Consider the following 27,629-nt stretch of genomic DNA (forward strand, 5'->3'; position numbering starts at 1 on the left):
TACCACAGTGCACTGTGTAATGATTTGTATTCCATGAATGGTATAAGAGACAAGCTCTTCACTCTGTCTTGGAACAAGTGACAATAATAAACCAATTCCAATAACTTTATACTCATACAGTTGCAGAAGACTACAGCACAGAAGCAGGTACTTCGGCCATCTAGTCCTTGCTGAACCATTAATCTGCCTCATCCCTGGACCATAGCGTCCTATGCTCCACATACCTATCTACCTATATTTTTCTTAAATGGTGAAATTGAACTCACATCCATGACGGCTGCTTCCACACTCTTGTAACCCTCTGTGTGAAGAAGTTCTCCCTAATATACTCCTTAAATATTTCACCTTTCACCCTCACACTCTATGACTCTATAGAGTTACTGGGAGCTTAATATCCAAAAACACTCATTCTACCAAAAGGACAGGGAGGAAGGAGAGTGGTTGGCATTGCTCTGTTGGTAAAAAATGAAGTTGGGTCACAGGGAAGCGGTGACATGATGTCAGAAGGTGTGGAATTATTCTGGGTAGAGCTAGGGAACTGCAAGGGTGAAAAGACCCTGATGGGTGTTATGTAACCCCAAACAATAGTAAGTAGGTGGTTTACAAATCATAATGAAAGATATAAAGTGTATGCCAGAGGGCAATGTTGCAATGTGCAGGCAAATTGGGCAGACCAGGTTGGTGCTGGATTCCAGGAGGAGCAGTTTCTGGGGTGCCTGTGAGATGGCTTTTTGGAGTGGCTCGTCATTGGCACCACTGGAGGACTGGCTGTTCTCGATTGGGTGTTGGGCAATGAATCACAATTGATTGATGAGCTTAAGGTAAAAGAACCCTTTAGGGAAGTATGATCATAAAATTAGTGGGAAGTTAGAGGATTGGGAAACTTTAAAAACCAACATAAGACAACTAAAAAAGTCATCAAGGTAAGGATGGAATCTGAAAGTGGGCCAATAATATTGATTGGCATCTCCACAGAGCAAGGGGTTCAGATGGGGTGGAGTTTGTTGGGTGTGTTCAGGAAGGTTTCTTGACACAATATGTAGATAACCCTACAAGAGGACATGTTGCACTTGATCTGGTATTGGGAAATGAACCTAATGAACTTGGTCAGGTGTCAGGTCTCTCAGTGGGAGAACATTTTGGAGATAGTGATCACAATTCTATCTCCTTCACCAAAGCATTGGAGAGGGATAGGAACAGACAAGTTAGGAAAGCATTTAATTGGAGTAAGGGGGAAGTATAAAGCTATCAGGCAGGAACTTGGAAGCATAAATTGGGAACAGATGTTCTCAGGGAAATGAACAGCAGAAATGTGGCAAATGTTCAGGGGATATTTGTGTGGCGTTCTGTGTAGGTACGTTCCACCCCCTTCCCCTATCCCTCCCTCCCGCACACCCTTCCCCTATCCCTCCCTCCCTCCCGCACACCCTTCCCCTATCCCTCCCTCCCGCACAACCTTCCCCTATCCCTCCCTCCCGCACACCCTTCCCCTATCCCTCCCCCCCTCCCGCACACCCTTCCCCTATCCCTCCCTCCCTCCCGCACACCCTTCCCCAATCCCTCCCTCCCGCACACCCTTCCCCTATCCCTCCCTCCCGCACACCCTTCCCCTATCCCTCCCTCCCTCCCGCACACCCTTCCCCTATCCCTCCCTCCCTCCCGCACACCCTTCCCCTATCCCTCCCTCCCTCTCGCACACCCTTCCCCTATCCCTCCCTCCCGCACACCCTTCCCCTATCCCTCCCTCCCGCACACCCTTCCCCTATCCCTCCCTCCCTCCCGCACACCCTTCCCCTACCACTCCCTCCCTCCCGCACACCCTTCCCCTATCCCTCCCTCCCGCACACCCTTCCCCTATCCCTCCCTCCCTCCCGCACACCCTTCCCCTATCCCTCCCTCCCTCCCGCACACCCTTCCCCTATCCCTCCCTCCCTCCCGCACACCCTTCCCCTATCCCTCCCTCCCTCCCGCACACCCTTCCCCTATCCCTCCCTCCCGCACACCCTTCCCCTATCCCTCCCTCCCTCCCGCACACCCTTCCCCTATCCCTCCCTCCCTCCCGCACACCCTTCCCTTATCCCTCCCTCCCTCCCGCACACCCTTCCCCTATCCCTCCCTCCCTCCCGCACACCCTTCCCCTATCCCTCACTCCCTCCCGCACACACCTTCCCCTATCCCTCCCTCCCGCACACCCTTCCCCTATCCCTCCCTCCCGCACACCCTTCCCCTATCCCTCCCTCCCGCACACCCTTCCCCTATCCCTCCCCCCTCCCGCACACCCTTCCCCTATCCCTCCCTCCTGCACACCCTTCCCCTATCCCTCCCTCTCTCCCGCACACCCTTCCCCTATCCCTCCCTCCCGCAGCCTTCCCCTATCCCTCCCTCCCGCAGCCTTCCCCTATCCCTCCCTCCCGCACACCCTTCCCCTATCCCTCCCTCCCGCACACCCTTCCCCTATCCCTCCCTCCCTCCCGCACACCCTTCCCCTATCCCTCCCTCCCTCCCGCACACCCTTCCCCTACCACTCCCTCCCTCCCGCACACCCTTCCCCTATCCCTCCCTCCTGCACACCCTTCCCCTATCCCTCCCTCTCTCCCGCACACCCTTCCCCTATCCCTCCCTCCCGCAGCCTTCCCCTATCCCTCCCTCCCGCAGCCTTCCCCTATCCCTCCCTCCCTCCCGCACACCCTTCCCCTATCCCTCCCTCCCGCACACCCTTCCCCTATCCCTCCCTCCCTCCCGCACACCCTTCCCCTATCCCTCCCTCCCTCCCGCACACCCTTCCCCTATCCCTCCCTCCCTCCCGCACACCCTTCCCCTATCCCTCCCTCCCGCACACCCTTCCCCTATCCCTCCCTCCCTCCCGCACACCCTTCCCCTACCACTCCCTCCCTCCCGCACACCCTTCCCCTATCCCTCCCTCCCGCACACCCTTCCCCTATCCCCCCCTCCCTCCCGCACACCCTTCCCCTATCCCTCCCTCCCGCACACCCTTCCCCTATCCCTCCCTCCCTCCCGCACACCCTTCCCCTATCCCTCCCTCCCTCCCGCACACCCTTCCCCTATCCCTCCCTCCCGCACACCCTTCCCCTATCCCTCCCTCCCTCCCGCACACCCTTCCCCTATCCCTCCCTCCCTCCCGCACACCCTTCCCTTATCCCTCCCTCCCGCACACCCTTCCCTTATCCCTCCCTCCCTCCCGCACACCCTTCCCCTATCCCTCCCTCCCTCCCGCACACCCTTCCCCTATCCCTCCCTCCCGCACACCCTTCCCCTATCCCTCCCTCCCTCCCGCACACCCTTCCCCTATCCCTCCCTCCCGCACACCCTTCCCCTATCCCTCCCTCCCTCACTCCTCACTCAAACCACCTCCCCATCCCCTCAGCACCCTCCCTCCTCCCCCTCCGTCCCCGTCCACAAGGCGCACCCGCACTGTGGACAGGCGAGGGGAGATACTGCACCACCCCACGCTCACTGAACAGCCGGTGCCTAGCACCGGAAGTTACTTTTTGCATCGGGTTTGCCAGCCCTATGGGCGGGACTTCCGTTGCATCCGTTGCCTGGAGACGGAAGGTGAACAGCGAGGTCCGGTGGGTTTGTGAGCGATGGCTTCCCTGTCCCCCTCCTCTCCACTCATCCTCACCCCTCCTCATCCCACGATCCTCCTCCTCTTTCCACACCTCCGCGCACTCCTCCTACTCTCCTCTCCCTCCCATCAACCTTCCCCTTCATCCTTCTCCTTCCAATCACTCTCACCTCAGCCTCCCATCCACTCGGCTCACCCTCCCCTTCCCGAACTTCTTACCCTCCCCTCAACCCTCTCTCCCTCTTCCCACTGCTTCCCATCTACATCCATCTCCTCTTGCTTACACCCCTCCCCTCTCCCCCCTTTACTCCTATCCCTCTCCCTCCCCCTTACTCCTTTGTCCCTCCCGTATCCCTCCTGCATCCCCCTATTAACCCTCTCCCCCTCACCCCATCCCACTCCCCACACTCCCCGACACCTCCTCGCCTCCCCTTCCCTAATCCCTGCCCCTCACCTCTCCCCACCTGCCCCTCACCCTTCCTAACTGCTCCACCCCCCTCCCCCTCACACCCTTCCCACACCCACCCCGCCCCACACCCCTCCAACACCCCCCACATCTCCCTCACACTTCCCCCACAGCACACACTCCACTCCCCAAACTCCCTACACCCCCACTTCACCCCACTTACTCCACCCCCACACACACAGTTTGCATCATCTACACCCCACCCACCCCCCTCCTCTCCACCCCATCCGTCCCCTCTCCCCCTCCCACCCCCTCACCTCCTCTCACCCTGGAATTTCCTTTGGCAGCGGAGTGTTTGGTGATCTCACCTGGAGAATGTTTATGTCCCAGCACCCTGTTTTCTCACCCTTGTGAATACCCTTCTCCACAGAGCTGACATTCATCATCGGGCACTGTCTGCCCCTCTGCCTAATGAGATACTGTACCTTTTTCTTTCAGTGATGCTCCTTGTCTGGATTCCCACGTGGTTCTAACACCATGTCCAGCCGCAAATCTAAATCAGGAGCTGGAAAAGCAACAAAGAAATCCATTCAGCCAGCAAGGAGAGGTATCCGCATTATTTCATGTGTCTACAGGAAAGATATCAATAAAATTGGGAGGACCAATTTACCAGGATGTTGCCAGGTCTTGAGTTATGGGGAAAGGTTGAATAGGTGAGGACTTTATTCCATGGAGCGTTGGAGAATGAGAGGAGATTTGATGAAGACGTACAAAATTATGAGGGGTATAAATAAGGGAAATGCAGGCAGGGTTTTCCCACTGAGTTTGGGTGTGACTACAATGAGAGGTCATAGGCTAAGGGTGAAAGGTAAAATATTTAGAATCATAATCATTGAAAAATGTTGTGAAACTGGTTGTTTTGAGGCAGCAGGACTGTGCAAGACATAAAATATACTATAAATTAAAATGAGAATATATATAAATTTAAATAAGTAGCTCAAAAGGGGAGGTAAGAATAGTGAGGTAGTGCTCATGGGTTAATTCTGTATTCAGAAGTCTGATCGGGAACCTGAGGAGGGGGGAGCTTCACTCAGAAGGTGGCACGAGTGTGGAATGAGCTGCCCACAGGAGTGGTGGGTGTGGGTCCGATTTCAATATTGAAGAGAAATTAGTTTTATGTACGTACATGAATGTGATGGGTTTTGACTGTGTTTAGGATGTGTCTGGATGGGCACTTGAGTTGCTTAAATGTAGAAGGCATTGGCGATGGAGATGGGGTTAATCCATCTCCTATCTGATCTTCTCATTCTTTTTCCTCAGATTTGGGAGCTCACCCTCCCACCAAAAATCCAAGCACTTCTGGCCGCAACAAGTCCAAAAATGACAAGGGAAAGCTTGCTCCTGATGTGGCCCAGGTTAAAGGCGAAGGCACTGTAGAAGGTAGAGTTTTGAGTATTGCAGAGTCTGAGTGAAGGGTTGCTATAGTAGTTGGCTGATTATTGTACCAATGCTGAAGTTGTCTCTGTGGACAGGGATGATCCCAAGGATAAGGGCTTCGTGTTCAGTTCTGGTCACCTCATAATAGAAAAGATGTGGAACCTTTAGAGTGGGTGCAGGGGAAATTGACCAGGATGCTGCCTGGATTACAGAGCATGTCTTATGAGGATGGGGTGAATGAGCTAGGGCTTCTCTTCCTGAAATGAAAGAAGATGACAGATGTCTTAATAGCAGGGTGTAAGATGATGAGAGCTACAGATGCAACACAGAGCGTCATAGGAAGTCATTCCTGCCTGTGGCCATCAAACTTTACAACTCCTCCCTTGGAGGGTCAGACACCCTGAGCCAATAAGCTGGTCCTGGACTAACTTCCTGGCATAATTTACATATTACTATTTAATTATTTATGGTGCAACTGTAACGAAAACCAATTTCCCCCGGGATCAATAAAGTATGACTATGACTAGATCGAGCAGACATCGAGAGACATTTTCTCAGGGCAAAATAGATAATACAAAAAGTCAGAATTCTTTGGTAATTGGAGGAAAGTATCAGGGGATGTCAGAGTTAAGTACTTTTACACAGTGTGCGGTTGATGCTGGGAATGCACTGCCAGGGTGGTTGTAGAGGCGGATACATTAGGGACATTGAAGATACTCAGGCACATGGGTGATAGAAAATGCAGGGCCATGTAGGAGGGAAGGGCTAGATCGATCTCCGAGCAGGTTTTCTGAAGGTTCTGTACTGCACTGTAGTATTCTGTATTTAATGTGGTGGAAGGGAAAACCAATGACAGAATGCTGAATATGCTGTTACAGTTACAGAGAAAGGGAATAAGTAAATGGGGAAACAACGGGAGTCATTGCTTGGAAATTGTGAGACATCAGTGCAATGGGAGAGGAAGATGGGTTAAAGCCTTCTATGGCTGGCTCCACCTTTTATTCCAGCCAGGGCTTCAGCCCACCCTGTCTCAGAGGGCTATGTCTGCAGCGTGCTGCAGTCTCTTTGAATGCCTTAGCTCTCCAATCATTTGTCACCATGGTCAGTTTCTGAGCCTGTGGCAGCTCTGTGCTTGTCCTCAGGTTGTCGGCAGGGCTCACCCAAGGCCCTTTGCCTTCAGATGCATATTCATTACTGCAATCACCATTTTGTCTACAGCCTGAAACCACGTTGCTCAGGCTCTGCTGCCACCCGTGTCTTTGCCAGTCAGAAAGGATCTCCTCAGCCTCATCCCACTTTCCTGTTGGTTAGATGTGGCAGGGACATCTTCCTCACTCACATTTTCATCCAGACTTCCTAATTTCTGGAAACTCTTGGTGAAATCTCATAAATTCTTATAAGATTAAACATCAGATTAATTTAACTGGTTTGGTTGCAATTTTTTGTTGTTCCTCCCCGCACCTTTTGGCGCATCAGGCAGCAATCTTTGCTGCTTCCTTAGCATTTTGTCAGTTTTTGAGGTCGAGTTGCTGCTCGACACTCAACCCAGCATGGATGGAAAGCGTGCAAGGAGCTGGCTGGATTCAAATCTGGACCACTTGCCTCAACGTCTGGTGCGGATGTCAGGACGCCACTGGTCGAGTGTACATTGCAAAATACAGTGAAATGTGGTGTTTGCATCAATGACCAACGCAGACCACAAATGTTGCCATGTGTTTGCTGCCGTCATAGCATGCCCACAACTTTGGAATGTGGGAGGAAACCAGAGCAACTTGGGGAAACCCACAGTCGTGGGGAGAACATGCAAACTCCTTGAGCCACTGGCACTGTAAAGCATTACACTATCTTCTATACTATTGTGCCATCCTTGTCTGTGCCCTTCGTCTTAGAGCTTTCTGGAAAGGGAATAGGCCCTTCCAATTAACATCATGTAATCCCTCATACTTTCAAGATTGTTTAATGTCATTTCCAGTACACAAATGTAAAGGAAAGCAAGATAGTTGTTACTTCAGATCTAATGCAGCACAAAAAAAACAAACACAATAAGGGTGAAACAGTACAGAGAAAATTTACAAGGATGTTGCTGGGACTGGAGGACCTGAGTTTTAGGGAAAGATTGAACAGGTTCAGACTTTATTCCCCAGAATGGAGAAGATTGAGTGGAGATTTGATGGAAGTATACAAAATTATCAGGGGTATAGAGAGGGTTAGTGCAATTAGGCTTTTTCCACTGAGCTTCGGTGAGAATACAACTAGAGGTCATGGGTTAAGGGTTAAATGTGAAAAGTTTAAGGGGAACATGAGGAGAAATTTCTTTACAGCGTGAGAGTGTGGAATGAGTGGTGCATGTGAGCTTGATTTCAACGTTTAAGAAAAGTTTGGATAGGTACATGGATGGTTAGGTTATGGTTCGCTATGGTCCAGGTGCAGGTCGATGGGAGTAGACAACTTGAATGGTTCAGCATGGACTAGATTTCTGTCTCTCTCTCCTTTTTCTCCCTCTGTCCCTCTCACTATACCCCTTGCCGATCCTCTGGGTTTCTTCCCCCCTCCCCCTTTATTTTCTCCCTAGGCCTCCTGTCCCATGATCTTCTCATATCCCTTTTGCCAATCAACTGTCCAGCTCTTGGCTCCATCCCTCCACCTCCTGTCTTCTCCTATCATTTTGGATCTCCCCCTCCCCCTCCTACTTTCAAATATCTTACTAGCTCTTCTTTCAGTTAGTCCTGACGAAGGGTCTCGGCCCAAAACGTTGACTGTACCTCTTCCTAGAGATGCTACCTGGCCTGCTGTGTTCACCAGCAACTTAGATGTGTGTTGTTTAGATTTCTGTGCTGTAGTTTTCTGTGACCCAGTTGTTCACAATATATATTAATGACTTGGATGAGGGAATTAAATGCAGCATCTCCAAGTTTGCGGATGACACGAAGCTGGGTGGCAGTGTTAGCTGTGAGGAGAATGCTAAGAGGTTGCAGGGTGACTTGGATAGGTTAGGTGAGTGGGCAAATTCATGGCAGATGCAATTTAATGTGGATAAATGTGAAGTTATCCACTTTGGTGGCAAAAACAGGAAAACAGATTATTATCTGAATAGTGGCCGATTAGGAAAAGGGGAGGTGCAACAAGACCTGGGTGTCATTATACACCAGTCATTGAAAGTGGGCATGCAGGTACAGCAGGCGGTGAAAAAGGCGAATGGTATGCTGGCATTTATAGCAAGAAGATTCGAGTACAGGAGCAGGGAAGTACTACTGCAGTTGTACAAGGTCTTGATGAGACCACACCTGGAGTATTGTGTGCAGTTTTGGTCCCCTAATCTGAGGAAAGACATTCTTGCCATAGAGAGAATACAAAGAAGGTTCACCAGATTGATTCCTGGGATGGCAGGACTTTCATATGAAGAAAGACTGGATGAACTGGGCTTATACTCGTTGGAATTTAGAAGATTGAGGGGGGATCTGATTGAAACGTATAAGATCCTAAAGGGATTGGACAGGCTAGATGCAGGAAGATTGTTCCTGATGTTGGGGAAGTCCAGAACGAGGGGTCACAGTTTGAGGATAAAGGGGAAGCCTTTTAGGCCCGAGATGAGGAAAAACTTCTTCACACAGAGAGTGGTGAATCTGTGGAATTCTCTGCCACAGGAAACAGTTGAGGCCAGTTCATTGGCTATATTTAAGAGGGAGTTAGATATGGCCCTTGTGGCTACGGGGGTCAGGGGGTATGGAGGGAAGGCTGGGGCGGGGTTCTGAGTTGGATGATCAGCCATGTTCATACTGAATGGCGGTGCAGGCTCGAAGGGCCGAATGGCCTACTCCTGCACCTATTTTCTATGTTTCTATGTGACTATAAAGAATGCAATAATTAAAACAATAAATATAAATATATAAGGTAGCCTACGTATATTGATTGTATGTCCATAAAGTGACGCTAGGCACAGAAATGCCTACATTTAAAGTGACTTACAGGAAATGATAAAGTAGTGGTGGTAATTTTACACCTCAGCTGATTTTCCTATCTGCCCTCTCCATTCTAGAGTAACAACCTCAGACTATCCAATCTTTCCCCTGACAATAATGCTACCTCTCCTTATCATATCTTCAGTAATATGCTGACCAGAGCTGTGTGCAATTTCAAACCAGTGAACCAGTGTTGAATGCTGTTCTGCCATCATCTCCCTGCTCTCGTGTTCTATTCCTCAATGAATCGAGGAACAATTCCTGTGTGTGAGTAGGTCTGTGTGAGTATGTAAATGTCCTTGATAGAGGGACTTTCAGAGGGAACTCTAAAGGCACAATCCAAGCATGCTTTTTACAGCACATGATTTAATCTCTCAGAAGTCCAACGATTGTGGGTGTGTTTGTGTTATTTAACTGCATGACTATTATGCAGTAATGTTTTGGGTGGCACCTTATGAAATGTCTTTATAAGAACCTAAGAAATAGGAGCAGGAGTAGGCCATCTGGCCATGGATTCATCTTCACCTACCTGCCTTTTCCCCATAACCCTTAATTTCCCAACTATGTGAAAAATCTCCGCAAAGCAAACAGCATTATGAAGGACCCCACGCACCCCTCATATAAACTCTTCTCTCTCCTGCCATCTGGCAAAAGGCACCGAAGCATTCAGGCTCTCACGACCAAACTATGTAACAGTTTCTTCCCCCAAGCCATCAGACTCCTCAATACCCAGAGCCTGGCTTGACACCAACCTACTATACCCTCTACTGTGCCTACTGTCTTGTTTTTTATTTATTAATATTTATTGTAGTGCCTGCACTGTTTTGTGCACTTTATGCAGTCCTGGATAGGTCTGTAGTCTAGTTTTTTCTTACGTAGTTCAGTGTAGTTTTTGTATTGTTTCATGTAGCACCATGTTCCTAGAAAACATTGTCTCATTTTTACTATGTTTTGTACCAGCAGTTATGGTTGAAATGACAATAAGAAGTGAGTTGACTTGACTTGATTTACTGAGGTAGCCTCCACTGCTTCATTGGGAAGAGAATTCCGCAGATTCACCAGTGTCTGGGAAAAGCAGTTCCTCCTCATCTCCGTCCGAAGATTACTCCCTCAATTCTTGAGGCCATGTCCTCTAGTTCTCGAATCACCTACCTGTGGAAACAACTTTCTTGCCTCTATCATATCTATCCCTTTCATAATCCTATATGTTCCAATAAGATCTCTCATTCTGAATCCCAGCGAGTACAGTCCCAGGTGACTCAACCTTTCCTCATAGTCTAACCCCCTCGTCTCTGGACTCAACCTGGTGAAGCTCCTCTGCACACCTCCAAAGCCAGTATCCTGGAAACCAACCTTTTTTGATTCATGCATAAACGCTGCATTTTTTTTACCACTTAAATAATAATCTGCTCTTAAGTTTTTCTTTACGATGTGATGACCTCGCATTTACCAACATTCTATTCCATCTGCCAGACCCTTGCCCACTCACTTAACCTATCTATATCTCTCTGCAGACTCTCCGTATCTTCTGCAAAATTTGCTTTTCCATTCAATCTAGCATCATCAGCAAACTCAGATACACTATACTCGGTCCCATCTTCAGTGGTGTGACATTCACCGACTTCCAAAACACCTGGACCTGCCCAAAGTCTAGAGAATTTTGGTAAATTATCACCAAAGCCTCTATTATATTTTCTGACATTTCTTTTGCTACCCTAGTATGTATTCTATCAGGACCAGGGGACTTCTCTGTCTTCAGGCCCACAAGTTTGTTCAGCACTACCTCTTCAGTGATAGCTATTGTATTAAGGTCCTCACCTCCCATTGCATCCATGACATCTCTCTTTGGCATGTTAGATGTGTCCTCCACCATGGAGACTGATGCAAAATAGTCACTCAAAACCTCTGCCATTTCCTCATAGAAACTCTGTCTGACTACTTCTGCCTAAAATTACATTATCATATTCCAAGAGACCTGAGAATATGGGAATAAAGGGATACTGACCATGTGCATGCAGATAGGTCTGGATTAAACCAGGGGTTCCCAACCTTTTTTATGCCATAGACCCCTGTCATTAACCCAGAGTTCCACGAACCTCAGGTTGGGAACCACTGGTTGAGACCATAAACATAAAAACAGAATTAGGCCATTCAGCTGTACAAGTTTGCTGCACCATTCTATCATGGCTGATTTATTATCCCATTCTCCTTTTGACAGCCTGATTAACCAAGAACCTATCAACTTCCGGTTATTAAGAGGAAATTCTACAGTAAACTGAGCTAGGGGTTTTCTGTTTGGAATGAAAGAGGATGAGAGGTGACATTTTTATATTTGCACAGTTTGTTGTCTTTTGCACGTTGTTTGTTTGTCTCTGTTGTGTGTGGTCCTTGATTGATTCTGTTGTGTTTCTTTCTCCTTAATATGAACGTCTGCATTCAGTCTATTTTCCGAGGTTTTGCTCTCTCACTGAATCTATCTGTATAGTGTCCATTGAACATAGAGCATGCTCTGTCTTGGCCTTTACCTCCATTACTACCCCTGGCAGGGTATTCTGGGTACATTCCATTCTCTATGTTGGAAAAAAAAGCCTGTCCACACATCTTTGAACTTTATCCCTCTCGTCTAGAATATGTGCCCTTGAATATTAAGGCATTTTGACCGTTGGAGAAAGATACTGGCTATCTATTGCGTATATGTCTCACATACTTTTACTAACTCCTATCAGGTCTCCTTTCAGCCTGACGCTCCAGAGGACAACTAAAATTTATGCAACCTCTCCTTTTAGCTCATGCCCTCTAATCCAGGCAGAATCTGGGTACACCTCTTCTGCATCCTCTCTGTACCTCTACATCCTTTCTAGCATCTGTCCCAGTGCCCATATCCTCACCACAATGTGCCCTTCTGTTTATTCTAGGGTCAACAGCTAACTAAGTTTCTTTTTATTAGACCATAGTATATAGGAGCAGAATTAATCTCCTGCCTTCTCCATGTATCCCTTCATGCCCTGACCATTCAAGAATCTATCGACCTCTGCCTTAAATATACATAAAGACTTGACCTCCACAGCTGCCTGTGGCAAAGAATTCCACAGATTCATCACTCGCTGGCTAAAGAAATTCTTCATCATCTCTGTTCTAAAAGGACTCTCCTCTATTCTGAGGCTGTGCCCTCTGGTCTTTGACTCTCCCACCACTCCACATCCACTTTATCGAGGCCTTTCAACATTTGATATGTTTCCACCCCCTCCTCCAAGTTATTACCGTAAGTCGTAAATATCTGAAGGCCAAGAACTGATTCTTACGTATTTCAGCCTGAATGTAGAACTTAGAACAATACAGTACAAGAGCAGGCTTTTCCGTCCACAATATCTGTGTTGACTGCAATGATGAAATAAATTAAACCCCTTATCTGTACACAATCGATATTCTTCCACTCCTTGATTGTTCCTCTATCTATCAGCCTCTTACACATCACTATCTATCTGTTTCCAGCACTTCTCTGGCAGCTCATTCCAGCCTCCACCACTCTGTGTAAGAACAAAATTGCCCTGTCTATCTGCCTGAAACTTTCCCCCTATCGCCTCAAATTCATGGCCTCAAGTTTTTGACATTTCTACCCTGGGAGAAAGATTCTGATTGTCTTTTAAATTTACTTAATATTCTAAGGAAATTTATTAAAAAGTACATATCCTGTATGTTGCCATAGATACTCTGAGGTTCATTTTCTTACAGTTAGATGCAAATCAACAATAAAATCAATGCAGAAACACACACAAAAGAAAGATGAACAGACAATCAATGTGCAAAAGACAAACTGTGCAAATACAAAATAAACAAACAATAGTGAGAACATGAGTTGTTTCACTCTCACGTAAAGAATTTTCTCCTGTCTTATTAACTTGTCAGTCTCTCACTTTCACCTGTTGTAAAATTCCCAGCCTTCTGATCCACCACGAGCCTTGCCACTCTATGCCCCGGTCTTTGCTTTAGTATTTTCTTTCATCTTCATTTGTTCGTCTTTCGCCTGGGATCCTCCTCTCTGCTGATCCTTGATATAGACAGGCATTCTCATTCCATCCTGACTTTACAGTATTTCTGGTGATGCAGCTGAGTGTCTTTGGATTGGCTGCTCGTGATGCTGCCTCTGTCTACCAGAGCCTCCTGCCTCTGTGTCCAAAGGATTTCTTTTTAATTGGCTCTATTCTCCACGCTATTCTTTGTTAAATGTTGTCTTGATGCTGAAGGCATCTACTGTCAGTTCAGCTTTCTGTATTTGCCCATGGGTGGCTCATGGCTGTGCTGATGCTTGGAGGTCAGATTTGGCAGGAGGCTGAGCTGGTTCCTGGTGACCAGATATTGCCCATTGAGACTGAGGAGCTGACTTTCTTTACGGGTCACAGACGACTGCTGCTTAGGGAAAGGAAGATTGTCAGTGGGAACCTGAGGCAACTAAGCTGAACTATTCTGGCCAATGCTTCTTGAAGAGGCTGTCAAATCCCTTATCTTTGAACTTGGTGCTCACACACTGGGCTCTTCGATCATCAGTCCTGGCAGTCATGCTTTGATTGACAGCATCTTTGACCTTGGTTCTCTGGGTCTGGGTGTCAACTAGGCAGGGGACATCAACCAGAAATAGCAGCACAGCATGATGGAGGGGGGATGGATAGCCCTTGAAATCCTAATACTCCATAATGTCTCATGCACAAGGAAATTCTTGATGATTACCTACCACAACTTACTGTAGTGGCACGGAAGCATTGTGGTCAGCAGAATGCTTTACAGTGCAGGCGACCTGGGTTCAATTCCACTGCTGTTGGTAAGGAGTTTGTACATTCTCTCCGTTGCCCGTGGTTTTCCTGCTGGTGCTCCAGTTTCCTCCCACAATCCAAGGACGTATGGGTTGGTAGGTTAATTGGTCATTGTAAATTGTCCCATGATTGGGCCAGGATTAAACTGGGGGATTTCTGGGCAGCACGACTGGAAGGGCCTATTCTGTACTATCTCTCAATCAATCAATCTGAATTGAATGGCACTTGAAAGAAGAACAGAGTAGGAAGGGCTCAGGATATGCTGTGGATGGGGATCAGTAGCCCAAGCCGGGCGAATCACGAGTGACCCAGCTGCCAAAGTAGCCTGCATGCGATGGGTGCAGCTATAGTTGATGTTGTTCTGTTGTTATTATTGTTGTTGCTTGTGTTATTCTGCTGAACATTGTGGGCATGCTGTGTTGGCACCGGAATGTGTGTTGACACTTGCGGGCTGCTTCCAGAGCATCCTGAGGTTGTGTTGGGTTGTTAACACAAATGGTGCATTTCACTGTACATTTTGATGTACGTGAATAATAACTGAATCTGGGTTAAAGGGGGAAAAAATTTTGTGTCACCGATCAATATATCTGGAAATTACAATATTGGTAAGGTCCAATCACAAACGAGAGAAAACCTGCAGATGTCTGTAAGGTTTGATTCTGTGAGTCTCATTGTATGAGGTTGTTGCTTGACAAGTGCTGTGGGGAGCTCTCCCACTTAGATAGTAGTAAGATTGTAATCTGAAGCACTAAACCTCAGCCCTCGACCCTATGCATTAACATCTCAGCTGATCTGATGATAGTCACAGTTCCACATTCCCCTCCACTCCCAGTAACCCATCACCTCTTAATTATCAAGAAAACAAGTCCCTCTGCCTTAACCACATTCACAGGCTTGGCTTCCACTGCCCTTTGACAAGATTTCCACAGCCTCACAACAGTGCGGGGAAAAATACATGTGTGGCAGACTCTTTTGCATTGCATTTATTTTGGGGATGGCTGGGGGATATCAAAGCAGCTGTAATCACTCTCCCACCATTCTCCTGGTGCTATGTGTGTTCCAAGCAAAACATGGATGGGAGGGGCATGGAGAGCCAGGATTTGGGTGTAAGTTGATGGGAATCGGCAGAATAACAGGTTGGCACAGACCACAAGGAAATCTGCAGATGCTGGAAATTCAAACCACACACATCAAAGTTGCTGGTGAACGCAGCAGGCCAGGCAGCATCTCTAGGAAGAGGTACAGTCGCTGCCTGGCCTGCTGCGTTCACTAGCAACTTTGATGTGTGTGGCTTGAATTTCCAGCATCTGCATATTTCCTTGTGGTCTGTGCCAACCTGTTATTCTGCCCAGTCCCATCAACTTACACCCAGATCATGGCCCTCCATGCCCCTCCCATCCATGTGCCTATCCAAATTTTTCTTAAATGTTGAAATTAAATTCACATCCACCCCTTCCGCTAGCAGTTCATTCCACACTCTCACCACACCCTGAATGAAGTTCCCACTCATCTTCCCCTTAAACATTTCAGCTTTCACCCTTGCAAGGCTAAAAAATTCCCTGATGGGAGTTGTACAGTAGTGAAGAGGTGGACTTCATATTATAACGGAAGACAGAAAATGCATACCAAAAGATTAATGTTAGAATAGTCATGGGGGATTTAACTACGTAGGTAGATTGAGAAAATCGGTATGGTACTGGATTCCAAGAGGAGAATTTCTAGAATGCCTATGAGATTTTTTTTTTTTTAGAGCAGCTCATGGTTGAGCCCAGTGGGGGAATCAGTTAAAGGGAATTGAAGAGGCATGAGAGAGGAGTTGTCCAGACTTGATTGGAACAGAACATTGGCAGTGATCAACACACACAAAATGCTGGAGGAACTCAGCAGGCCAAGCAACATCTATAGAAAAGACTACAGTCGATGTTTCGGGCTGAGACCCTTCAGCAGGACTAGAGAAAAATAGATGAGGAGTAGAGTTAAAAGGTGGAGGGAGGGGAGGGAAAAGCACAAGGTGATAGGTGAAACTGGGAGGGGCAGGGATGATGGCAGAGCAGCAATGGGTGGAATTTCTGGAAGCAATTTGTAAGGCACAGGATATATACATCCCAAAGAAGAAGTATTCTAAAGGAAAGATGACACAACTGTGGCTAACAAGAGAAAACAAAATCAACATAAAAGTCAAAGAGAAGGCATAAAATAGAGCAAAAATTAGTGAGAAGTTAGAGGATTGGGAAGCTTTTAAAAGCCAACAGAAGACAACTAAAAAAGTAATGAAGAAGATAAAGATGGAAAGTAAGCTAGCTGATAATATTAAAGAAGATACCAAAGGTTTCTTCAGATACATAAAGTGTAAAAGAGAAGCGAGAGTTGATATCAGACAGCTGAAAAACAATGCTGGAGAGGTAGTAATGGGGGACAAGGAAATGGTTGACGAACTGAAAAAGTATTTTGCGCCAGTCTTCACTATGGAAGACACGAGCAGTATGGTGGAACTTCCAGGTGTCAGGGGGCATGAAGTGTGTGAAGTTACCATAATTAGAGAGAAGGTTCTTGGAAAACTGAAAGGCCTGGAGATAGGTAAGTCACCTGGACCAGATGGCATATACCCCAGGGTTCTGAAAGAGGTGGGTGAAGAGAATCTGGATGTATTAATAATGATCTTTCAAGAATCACTAGACTCTGGAATGGTTCTGGAAGAGTGGGTAATTGCAAATGTCACTCCACTCTTCAAGAAGTGAGAGAGGCAGAAGAAAGGAAACTATCGGCTGTTCGTCTGACCTCTGGTTGGGAAGATGTTGGAGTCAATTATTAAGGATGAGGTCTCTGGGTACTTGGAGGCACATGATAGAATAGGCTATAGTCAGCATGGTTTCCTCAAGGGAAAATCTTGCCTGACAAGTCTGTTGGAATTCTTTAAAGAAATAGCAAGCAGGATAGACAAAGGTGAAGTGGTTGTTATGTACCTGGATTTTCAGAAGGCCTTTGACAAGGTGCCACACATGAGGCTGCTTAGCAAGCTACAAGTCCTTGGTATTACAAGAAAGATTCTAGCATGGATAAAGCAGTGGCTGATTGGCAGGAGGCAAAGAGTGGGAATAAAGGGGGCATTTTCTGGTTGGCTACCGGTGACTAGTGGCGTTCCACAGGAGTCTGTGTTGGGACCAGTTCTTTTTATATTATAGGTCAGTGATTTGGATGATGAAATTGATGATTTTGTTGCAAAGTTTATAGATGATATGAAGACAGTTGGAGGGGTAGGTAATTTTGAGGAAGTAGAGAGGCTACAGAAAGACAGATTAGGAGAATGAGCAAAGAAGTGGCAGATGGAATACAGGTAGTCATCCCTGGAATACAGTCTCGGGAAGAATATGGTCACGTATTTTGATAGAGAATGGTGAACCTATGGAATTATTTGCCACAGGCAGCTAAGGAGACCAAGTCTTTATGTGTATTTAAAGCAGAGGTTGATAGATTCTTGATTGTTCAGGGCATGAAGGGATACAGAGAGAAGGCAGGAGATTGTGGCTGAGAGGAAAATTGGATAAGCCATGATGAAATGGCAGAGCAGACTCGATGGGCCAAATGGCCTAATTCTGCTTCTATATCTTATGGTCTTAACATATGAACTCCAGTTCTTGGCTCACCCAACATCAGTGGAAAAAAACATGCTTACAAGTACCCTATCTATACCTCTTATAATTTTGTACACCTATATCAAATTCTATGATCCAAGTAATTGACAAACAATGTGAAAAGTAGCGGTCCCAATAATGACCCTTGAGCAGCAGCCAACCGGTAAAAGCCCCTCTTATTCCTACTCACTGCCTCCTGCCTTTCAGCCATTCCTTTATCCATGCCAGTACTTTTCCTGTAACGTCGTAGGATTTTATCTTGTTAAACAGCCTCATGTGGCACCTTACCGAATGCCTTCTGAAAATTGAAGTAAACGACATGCACTGCCTCTCCTTTGCCCACCCTGCCTGTTACTTCCTTGAAGAACTCCAATAGATTTGTCAGGCAAGAAACTGTGCAGACTTTGACTTATTTTATCATTAGTCTCCAAGTACCCCGAAACCTCATCCTGAATAATAGACTCCAAAACTTTCCCAACCACTGAGGTTAGGCTTACTGGCCTATAATTTCCTTTCTTTTGTTTTTCTTCCTCTTTAAAAAGTGGAATGACATTTGTAATCTTCCAGTCCTCTGTGACCATGCCAGAACCAAGTGATTATTGAAAGATTATGACCAATGCATCCGTTAACTGTTCAGTAACCTCTTTCAACACTCTGGGATATAGTCCATCTGGTCCAGGTGACTTATCCACCTTAAGACCTTTCAGTTTGCCTAGCACCTTTCCATTTGTAATAGCAATGGTACTCACTCCTGCTTCTGCTCCCTGACACGCTGCTAGTGTCTTGCACAGTGAAGACAGATGCAAAGTTCATCTGCCAATTCCTTGTCCTAGTTTACTACCACACCAACATCATTTTCCAGTGGTCCAATGTCAACTCTCACCTCCCTTTTACTCTTTATGTAACGAAAAAAAACTTTTGGTATCCTGCTTTATATTATTGGCTAGTTTGCCCGCATATTTAATCTTTTCCTTTCTTATAGCTGGTTTAGTTGCCTTTTGTTGGATTTAAAAACCTTCCCAATCATCCAACTTCTCACTTTTGCTACCTTATGTTCCCTTTCCTTGGCTTTTATGCAGTCCTTAACTTCCCTGTCAGCCACAGTTGCATACCCCTGCAATGGTGAACAACAACTTCTGTGTGACATATTATCCTGCGCCTTGTAAGCTATTCCCAGAAACTTCAGTCACCTCTACACTGCCATATCCTCCTCCAATCCACCTGGACATGCGCTTCGCTCATGCCCCCGTAATTCCCTTTAATCCATAGTGATACTGATGCATGTGACGGCTTCTTCCTCTGAAATTGCAGTATGAATTCAATCATATCACTGCCTTCTAAGGGTTCCTTTACATTAAGCTCTTTAATAAGATCTGGGTTATTACACAACAACCAATCTGAGATCACCGTGTAAGGATCTGGAGAGAGAAATTAACTGCTTCAGGGATAATTAACTCTTGTCAGAATTGAATGGTTTGATGTCAGCAATGGGAAGGACACCAGCCACTGGCCGGGCAACAGATAGAGATAAAGATTGGCACAGTGAAACATAAAATTTGCGTCAATGACCAACATAGCCAAAGGATGTGCTGGGGGCACCCACAAATGTTGCCATGTTTCCAGTGCCAACATAGCACGTGCACAACTTACTACCCCTAACCCGCATATCTTTGGAGGGTGGGTGGAAACCAGAGCTCCTGGGGGAACCCCATGCAGTCACAGGTATAACATACAAATTCCTTAGATTCACCGGCCAGAATTAAATCCCAATCGCTGGCACTGTAATGCGTTACACCAACCGCTATGTTACCATGCCACCTTCAGTGTGGTAAAATAGGTGTCCAGCATGCTGGTGTCTGATTCAATAGGACTTCAAAGGTGATGATGTGCACTGGCTTTCTCAACAGCAAGCTGAAGTTTGATCACTACTCTCTCTGCATCTATCACAAGCTAGTGTGCTTCCTCAGTATGTCCAATAACAAGGACAGAGAGAGGACAGTGCGTTTGTGAGAATTCATTTCACCTTGTTACCACAATGACCATTATTTTGCAGGTGGAAGAGACAGAGAAGAACTCTTCTGTGAGATACCACGTAGTACTCGAGCCCAGCCCCTGTTGTGTGGCCTGAAGCAGAATGATTCTCAAAAAGCTTCATCTCCCTTTAATCAGAGGAGCTCGAACAATCAGGAGAAAGCTGCTCAAATTTGGGGTGTGGCAAGTACAGGCTGCCCCGTCAGCTCACCCAGACAGGAGAGGACAATGGCAAGTACTGAGTCCCAGGTGAAAGAATCTGTTGCCTCCGAGCTGGCACAGACGAGCGATACCATCCAGGAGAAGATGGACCAGCTTCAGGAGGCATTTGAAGCAAATGGCAGAAGAACTCAGATGGCCTTGGGGCAGATGTGTAACTCTGTGAACAGCGTTAAGGTCAACCTGGAGATAATGGACAGTACCCTGGAGGCAATCAACAGCCGGCTAGTGCAATTCCAAAAAGGCGTCAGGACTGGACTGATGGAACTCACAGCGCAGGTTGGCAACCTGGCCTCTTCACTTGAGTGGAAATCCCAAAACCGCCCGGTGAATGTGGATGTCAGGCACGCTACTCATCTACCACTGGCTGTGACTGGCACGCCACAGCATGGACTGGATGAGTGGTAGAATAGCCTATGAGTGCCCACAAGTGCTGTGGGAGTCATGCATAATGGATCGTGGGCTGTAGTCACTTCAGAAGATCCAAAGGAAGACAATAAAATGATGTCAGATAAACAAAATACCGCAGCAGAATTCTTGTGTTGTTTGCACTAGTTAGGAAGTATTAGAAAAGGAAAACTTATGCCTGCAGCTAAAACTTCATGACATGTGTTTCTCATCCTCCCCCTCCAACTTCAGGCCTTTGAAATGAGTAGATGATTGACGGCTGGGCCCAGTCACTGAAGCTGGTCGTCTGTTTGCACAATGTGCATCCTGTGCCAGGAGCTCTCACTGTTCCTCGCTCCCTGCCTCAAACCCGGAAACTCCCAATGTTTTCACTTTCCCACCCAGAACCATTGAGCCTTTCTCCGCAGCCAAGTCTTACCTCGACCAGCTCTGTTAATTTCTTCTTCGGATGCTTTTTTGAGGAATTAGCCCTTTTCAGCTCACTTCCCCCAATCACTTCCGTCTCTGTCCCACCCAGTTCTTTCTTCTAAATCTCTCTTCATTGTACCCCCCCCCCCCATCTCTCCATCTCTCCTGGTAGGAAAATGTCCTGGTGCTCATTTATCAGGCTAATGGGGCAGCGCATCTGGAGTTGGTGTGCTGTCAAATGTAAGTCACTTGGGCCATCTTACCTGCTGTGCCAATCCATCATTGCTGATTTAATATCCCTCTCAAGCCAATTCTCCTCTTTTCTCCCCATTACCTTTGATGCCCTGACTAATCAAGAACCAATCAACTGCCTTAAATACTGTATACCCAATGACTTAGCATCCACAGCCATCTGTGGACATGAATTCTACAGATTCACCACCTACTGCTAAAGAAATTCCTCCTTACCACTCTTCCAAAGGGACATCTTCTATTCTGAGGCTGCACCTTTCACTCCTAGACTCCCCTGCTATTAAAAAAACATCCTCTCCACATCCACTCTATCTAAATCTTTCAATATTTGGTAGTTTTCAATGCGATCCCCCTCATTTTTTTTTTTAAATTCTGGTGAGTACATGCCCAGAGTCATCAAACACTGCTCATATGTTAAGCCTTTCACTCCCAGAATCATTTTCATGAACCTCCTCGAGACCCTCTCCAATGCCAGCACATCCTTTCTCAGATAAGGGGCCCAAAATTGCACACAATACTCTGAATGTGATATGAGCAGCACCTTAGAAAGCCTCAACGTTACATCCTTGCTTTTATGTTCTAGTCCTCTGGAAAGGAATGCTAATATTGCTTTTGCCTTCCTGACTACCAACTCAACCTGCAAGTTAATCTTTAGAGAATCCTGCATGAGGACTCTCAAGTCCCTTTCCACCTCTGAATTCTTAATTTGCTTCCCATTTAGAAAATAAGCTCATTGGAAGGAATGGAAGCTAAATTATTATTCTTTTAAAACCCATCTCCCTTATCAAGGCATAGGTCACTGGCAGCAGCTTGTCGGAGTCCTCTGTCCTGGGTCAGCTTTTTAAGTTGTCTCCAAAGTGTAGCCCGTCTTCTTGGTGTATCCTTCTCTCCCAGAGATGAGGTCTTTGGAGCTGCTGTTGCTGTTTCTGTAGTTCTGGATTTTACAGGATGGGGTTGCTAGCCCCATACCTAACCCTTCTCCTTTCTCAGCCTGGATGGAGATTGTCCACGGCGAAGTTGAAGAAGTGTTCCTGCGCATGTCTGACAAAGAGCTTTTAAAAACCCAGTCTCTATAAAAGAGAGGTATTGTCTGTCGGAGCGGTCGTCGTCGGAGTAGTCTGAGGCAGAGCAGTTAGGCTTGAACTCGATAGCGTTTCAGCAAAGACAGGGGGAGGCGAGATAAGTTCATTCTTTATTTCTTATTTAACTCTAGAGACTGGAGGTAAGTCTACAGAGCCAGTGTCCTGTTCTGGGTGTCAGATGTGCAATTTCCAGGAGACTCCCAGCCTCCCCGATGGCCACATCTGCACCAGGTGCATCAAGATGCAGCTCTTTAGAAACCGTGTTCGGGAGTTGGAGCTGCAACTTGATGATCTTCGGCTTGTTAAGGAAAGTGAAGCAGAGATAGATAGGAGCTATCATCCCAAGGCTACAGGAGACAGATAAATGGGTGACTCTCAGAAGAGGGAAGGGAGGACGTCAGATAGTGGACAGCACCCCAGTGGCTGCCCCCTCAACAACAAGTACTCCATTTTGAGTAGTGTTGGGGGGAGGGCCCTACCTGGGGGCAGCAACAGCCTCTGGCACCGTGTTTGGCCCTGTGACTCAGAAGGATAGGGAACTGAAGAGGAGGGCAGCAGTAATAGGGGACTCGATAGGCAGGGGGACAGATGGGCGATTCCATGGACGCGAAAAGGAAACACGGATGGTAATTTGCCTCCCAGGTACCAGGGCCCAAGATGTTTCTGGATATACAACATAGTAATCTACAGCACATTACAGGCCCTTTGGCCCACAATGTTGTGCCGACCATGTAACCTTCACTAGAAACTGCCTAGGATTTCCCTACTGCACAGCCCTCTATTTTTCTAAGCACCATATACCTATTGAAGAGTCTCTCAAAAGACCCTATTGTACCACCGTCGCCGGCAGTGTATTCCATGCACGCACCATCCTCTGACATCCCCCTTGTACCTACTTCCAAGCACCTTAAAACTATGCCCCCTGGTGTTAGCTGTTTCAGCCCTGAGAGAAAATGTCTGGCTATCCACACGATCAATGCCTCTCATCTTCTTATACACCGTTATCAGGTCACCTCCTCCACCGCGTCCACAATGTCCTGAAAATAGAGGGGGAGCAGTGAGAAGTTATGGTACATATTTGTACCAATGACAGAGGAAGAAAAAGGGAGGAGGTCCTGAGAAAAGAATACGGGGATTTCGGAAGGAAGCTGAGTAGCAGGGCCTCAAAGGTAGGAATCTCGGGAGTGCTGCCTGTGCCATGCGACAGTGAAGATAGGAATAGAATAAGGAGGCAGATAAATGCGTGGCTGAAGAATTGGAGCAGGGAGTCAGGGATTCAGATTTTTGGCTAATTGGAACCTCTTCTGAGACAGGTGGGACCTGTACAAAAGGGACAGTTTGCATTTGAATCCGAGGGGGATAAATATTCTTGTGGGTAGAATTATGAGAGGTGTCGGGAGTGGTTTAAACTAATATAGCCGGGGGATGGGAGCCAGTATGATAGAGCTGAGGATGAGTCAGCAGGTTTACAAGTAGATGATGGGTGTAACAAATGTAAGGAAGGACAAGCCAATGATTCGGTACAAATACAGACAGAGCAAAGAGCTAAATTGTATCACGAGCAAAATTCAAAAGGGCAAAGAATGCAGGACTGAAGGTGCTGTATTTAAATGCGGGTAGCATTCAGAATAAGCTGGATGAACTTGTGGCACAATTAGATTTTGGTCGATATGACATAGAAATACAGAAAACCTGCAGCACAACAGAGACCTTGCGGCCCACAATACTGTGCCGAACATGTACTTACTTTAGAAATTACCAAGGATTACCCATAGCCCTCTATTTTTCTAAGCTCCATGTACCTATCCAGGAGTCTCTTAAAAGAACCCATCATAACCACCTCCACTGCTCACCACTGCCGCTGGCAGCCCATTCCAAGCACTCACCACTCTCTGTGTTTTAAAAAAAAACTTACCCCTGACATCTCCTCTGTACCTACTACCAATGCCTCTCATCCTCATATACACCTCTATCTGGTCACCTCTCATCCTCTGCCACTCCAAGGAGGAAAGGCAGAGTTCACTCAAGCTATTCTCATAAGGCATGCTTCCCAATCCAGGCAACATCCTCGTAAATCTCTGCGCACTTTCTATAGTTTCCACATCCTGTAGTGAAGTGACCAGAACCCAGCACAGTACTCCAAGTGCAGTCTGACCAGGGTCCTATATAGCTGTAACATTACCTCTCAACTCTTGAACTCAATCCCATGGCCAATACACTATATGCCTTCTTATCCACAGAGTCAACCTGCACAGCAGCTTTGAGTGTCCTATGGACTCGGACCCCAAGATCCCTCGGATCCTCCATACTGCTCGGAATCTTACCATTAATACCATATTCTGCCATCATATTTGACCTACCAAAATGAACCACCTCACCCTTAACTAGGTTGAACTCCACCTGCCACTTCTCAGCCCAGTTTTGCATTCTATCGATGCCCTGCTGTAACGTCTGACAGCTCTCCTCGCTATCCACAACTCTCCCAACCTTTGTGTCGTCAGCAAATTTACTAACCCATCCCTGCACTTCCTCATCCAGGTCATTTATAAAAATCACAAACAGTAGGGGTCCCAGAACAGATCCCTGAGGCACACCACTGGTCACCAACCTCCATTCAGAATATGACCCGTCTACAACCACTCTTCGCTTTCTGTGGACAAGCCAACTCTGGATCCACAAAGCAAGGTCCCCTTGGATCCTGTGCCTCCTTACTTTCTCAATAAGCCTGGCATGGGGTACCTTATCAAATGCCTTGCTGAAATCCATAAACACTGCATCTGCTCTACCTATATCAATGTGTTTAGTCACATCCTCAAAAAATTCAATCAGGCTCGTAAGGCACGACCTGCCTCTGACAAAACCATGCTGACTGTTACTAATCACATGCCTTTCCAAACATTCATGAATCCTGCCTCTCAGGATCTTTACCATCAGCTTACCAACCACTGAAGTAAAACTCACTGGTCTATAATTTCCAGGGCTATCTCTACTCCCTTTCTTGAATAAGGGAACAACATCTGCAACCCTCCAATCCTCCGGAACCTCTCCCGTCCCCATTGATGATGCAAACATCATCGCCAGAGGCTCAGCAATCTCCTCCCTCGCCTCCCACAGTAGCCTGGGGTACATCTCGTCTGGTCCCGGTGACTTATCCAACTTGACACTTTCCAAGAGCTCCAGCACATCCTCTTTCTTAATGTCTATATGCTCAAGCTTTTCAATCTGCCGCAAATCATCCATACAATTGCCAAGATCCTTTTCTGTAGTGAATACTGAAGCTATGTTTTCATTAAGTACCTCTGCTATCTCCTCCGGTTCCAGACACACTTTTCCACTATCACACTTGATTGGTCCTATTCTCTCATGTCTTAACCTCTTGCTCTTCACATACTTGTAGAATGCCTTAGGGTTTTCCTTAATCCTGCTCACCATGGCTTTCTCATGGCCCTTTCTGGCTCTCCTAATTTCATTCTTAAACTCCTTCCTGTTAGCCATATAACCTCCTAGATCTCTATTATTGCCTAGTTTTTTGAACCTTTTGTAAGCTTTTCTTCTTGACTAGATTTTCAACACCCTTTGTACACCACGGTTCTTGTACCCTACCATACTTTCCCTGTCTCGTTGGAATGTACCTATGCAGAACGCCACACAAATATCCCCTGAACATTTGCCAGATTTCTGCTGTACATTTCCCTGAGAACATCTGTTCCCAATTTATGCTTCCAAGTTCCTGCCTGATCGCATCATATTTCCCCCTTACTCCAATTAAATGTTTTCCTAACTTGTCTGCTCCTATCCCTCTCCAATGCTTTGGTGAAGGAGATAGAATTGTGATCACTATCTCCAAAATGTTCTCCCACTGAGAGACCTGACACCTGACCAAGTTCATTAGGTTCATTTTCCAATACCAGATCAAGTGCAACATGTCCTCTTGTAGGGCTATCTACATATTGTGTCAAGAAACCTTCCTGAACACACCCAACAAACTCCACCCCATCTAAACCCCTTGCTCTGTGGAGATGCCAATCAATATTATTGGCCCACTTTTAAATTCCATCCTTACCTTGATGACTTTTTTAGTTGTCTTCTGTTGGTTTTTAAAGTTTCCCAATCCTCTAACTTTCCACTAATTTTATGATCATACTTCCCTAAAGGGTTCTTTTACCTTAAGCTCATCAATCAATTGTGATTCATTGCCCAACACCCAATCGAGAACAGCCAGTCCTCCAGTGGTGCCAATGACGAGCCACTCCAAAAAGCCATCTCACAGGCACCCCAGAAACTGCTCCTCCTGGAATCCAGCACCAACCTGGTCTGCCCAATCTGCCTGCACATTGCAACATTGCCCTCTGGCATACACTTTATATCTTTCATTATGATTTGTAAACCACCTACTTACTATTGTTTGGGGTTACATAACACCCATCAGGGTCTTTTCACCCTTGCAGTTCCCTAGCTCTACCCAGAATAATTCCACACCTTCTGACATCATGTCACCGCTTCCCTGTGACCCAACTTCATTTTTTACCAACAGAGCAATGCCAACCACTCTCCTTCCTCCCTGTCCTTTCGGTAGAATGAGTGTTTTTGGACATTAAGCTCCCAGTAACTCTATAGAGTCATAGAGTGTGAAGGTGAAAGGTGAAATATTTAAGGAGTATATTAGGGAGAACTTCTTCACACAGAGGGTTACAAGGGTGTGGAAGCAGCCGTCATGGATGTGAGTTCAATTTCACCATTTAAGAAAAATATAGGTAGATAGGTATGTGGAGCATAGGACGCTATGGTCCAGGGATGAGGCAGATTAATGGTTCAGCAAGGACTAGATGGCCGAAGTACCTGCTTCTGTGCTGTAGTCTTCTGCAACTGTATGAGTATAAAGTTATTGGAATTGGTTTATTATTGTCACTTGTTCCAAGACAGAGTGAAGAGCTTGTCTCTTATACCATTCATGGAATACAAATCATTACACAGTGCACTGTGGTAGAACAAGGGAAATCAATAACAGAATGCAGAATGAAGTGTAACAGCTACAGAGAGAGTGCAGTACAGGTAAACAAGATCAGAACAAGGTAGTTTGTGATGTCAAGGTTCCACATTGTCATACTAGAGATCTGTTTAATACTATTATAACAATGAGGTAGCTGCTGTTCTCAAGACTACTGGTACATTCTTCATGGTTTTTGCATTTTCTGCCTGCAGCACAGTGGAAAAGAGAGAATGTTCAGACGGAGAGAGGCCTTGATTATGCTAGCTGCCTTCCTGGGGCGGCAAGAAGAATAGACAGAATCCATACAGGTATATGTTTTTAGAACAGAGCGACCTAAGAGGGCATTGTTTCCTGAAATAGAATCACAGGTAGATGGTGTGGTGATGAAGGCATCTGGCACACTGACCTTCG

At 46.5% G+C, this 27,629-nt stretch overlaps 1 protein-coding gene across 3 annotated transcripts in view; it reads left to right on the plus strand.

The window, feature by feature from the left end:
- The first annotated feature begins 3,506 nt into the window (after positions 1 to 3,506).
- Positions 3,507 to 27,629, plus strand: part of LOC140194814 (IQ motif and ankyrin repeat domain-containing protein 1-like) — a 117,886-nt gene continuing 93,763 nt past the window's right edge. For 2 of the 3 annotated variants that reach the window (XM_072252097.1, XM_072252098.1), the window contains exons 1-3: positions 3,507 to 3,590; positions 4,491 to 4,599; positions 5,313 to 5,432. In XM_072252097.1, coding sequence (XP_072108198.1) covers positions 4,530 to 4,599; positions 5,313 to 5,432 — 190 coding nt within the window. In that variant the 5' untranslated portion in view covers positions 3,507 to 3,590; positions 4,491 to 4,529. Of the gene's footprint in view, positions 3,591 to 4,490; positions 4,600 to 5,312; positions 5,433 to 27,629 lie in introns of those variants that run through there. The other variant, XM_072252099.1, reaches the window with a different exon arrangement.

Source organism: Mobula birostris, chromosome 3 (genome assembly GCF_030028105.1).
Source record: "Mobula birostris isolate sMobBir1 chromosome 3, sMobBir1.hap1, whole genome shotgun sequence".
Taxonomy (NCBI): domain Eukaryota; kingdom Metazoa; phylum Chordata; class Chondrichthyes; order Myliobatiformes; family Myliobatidae; genus Mobula; species Mobula birostris.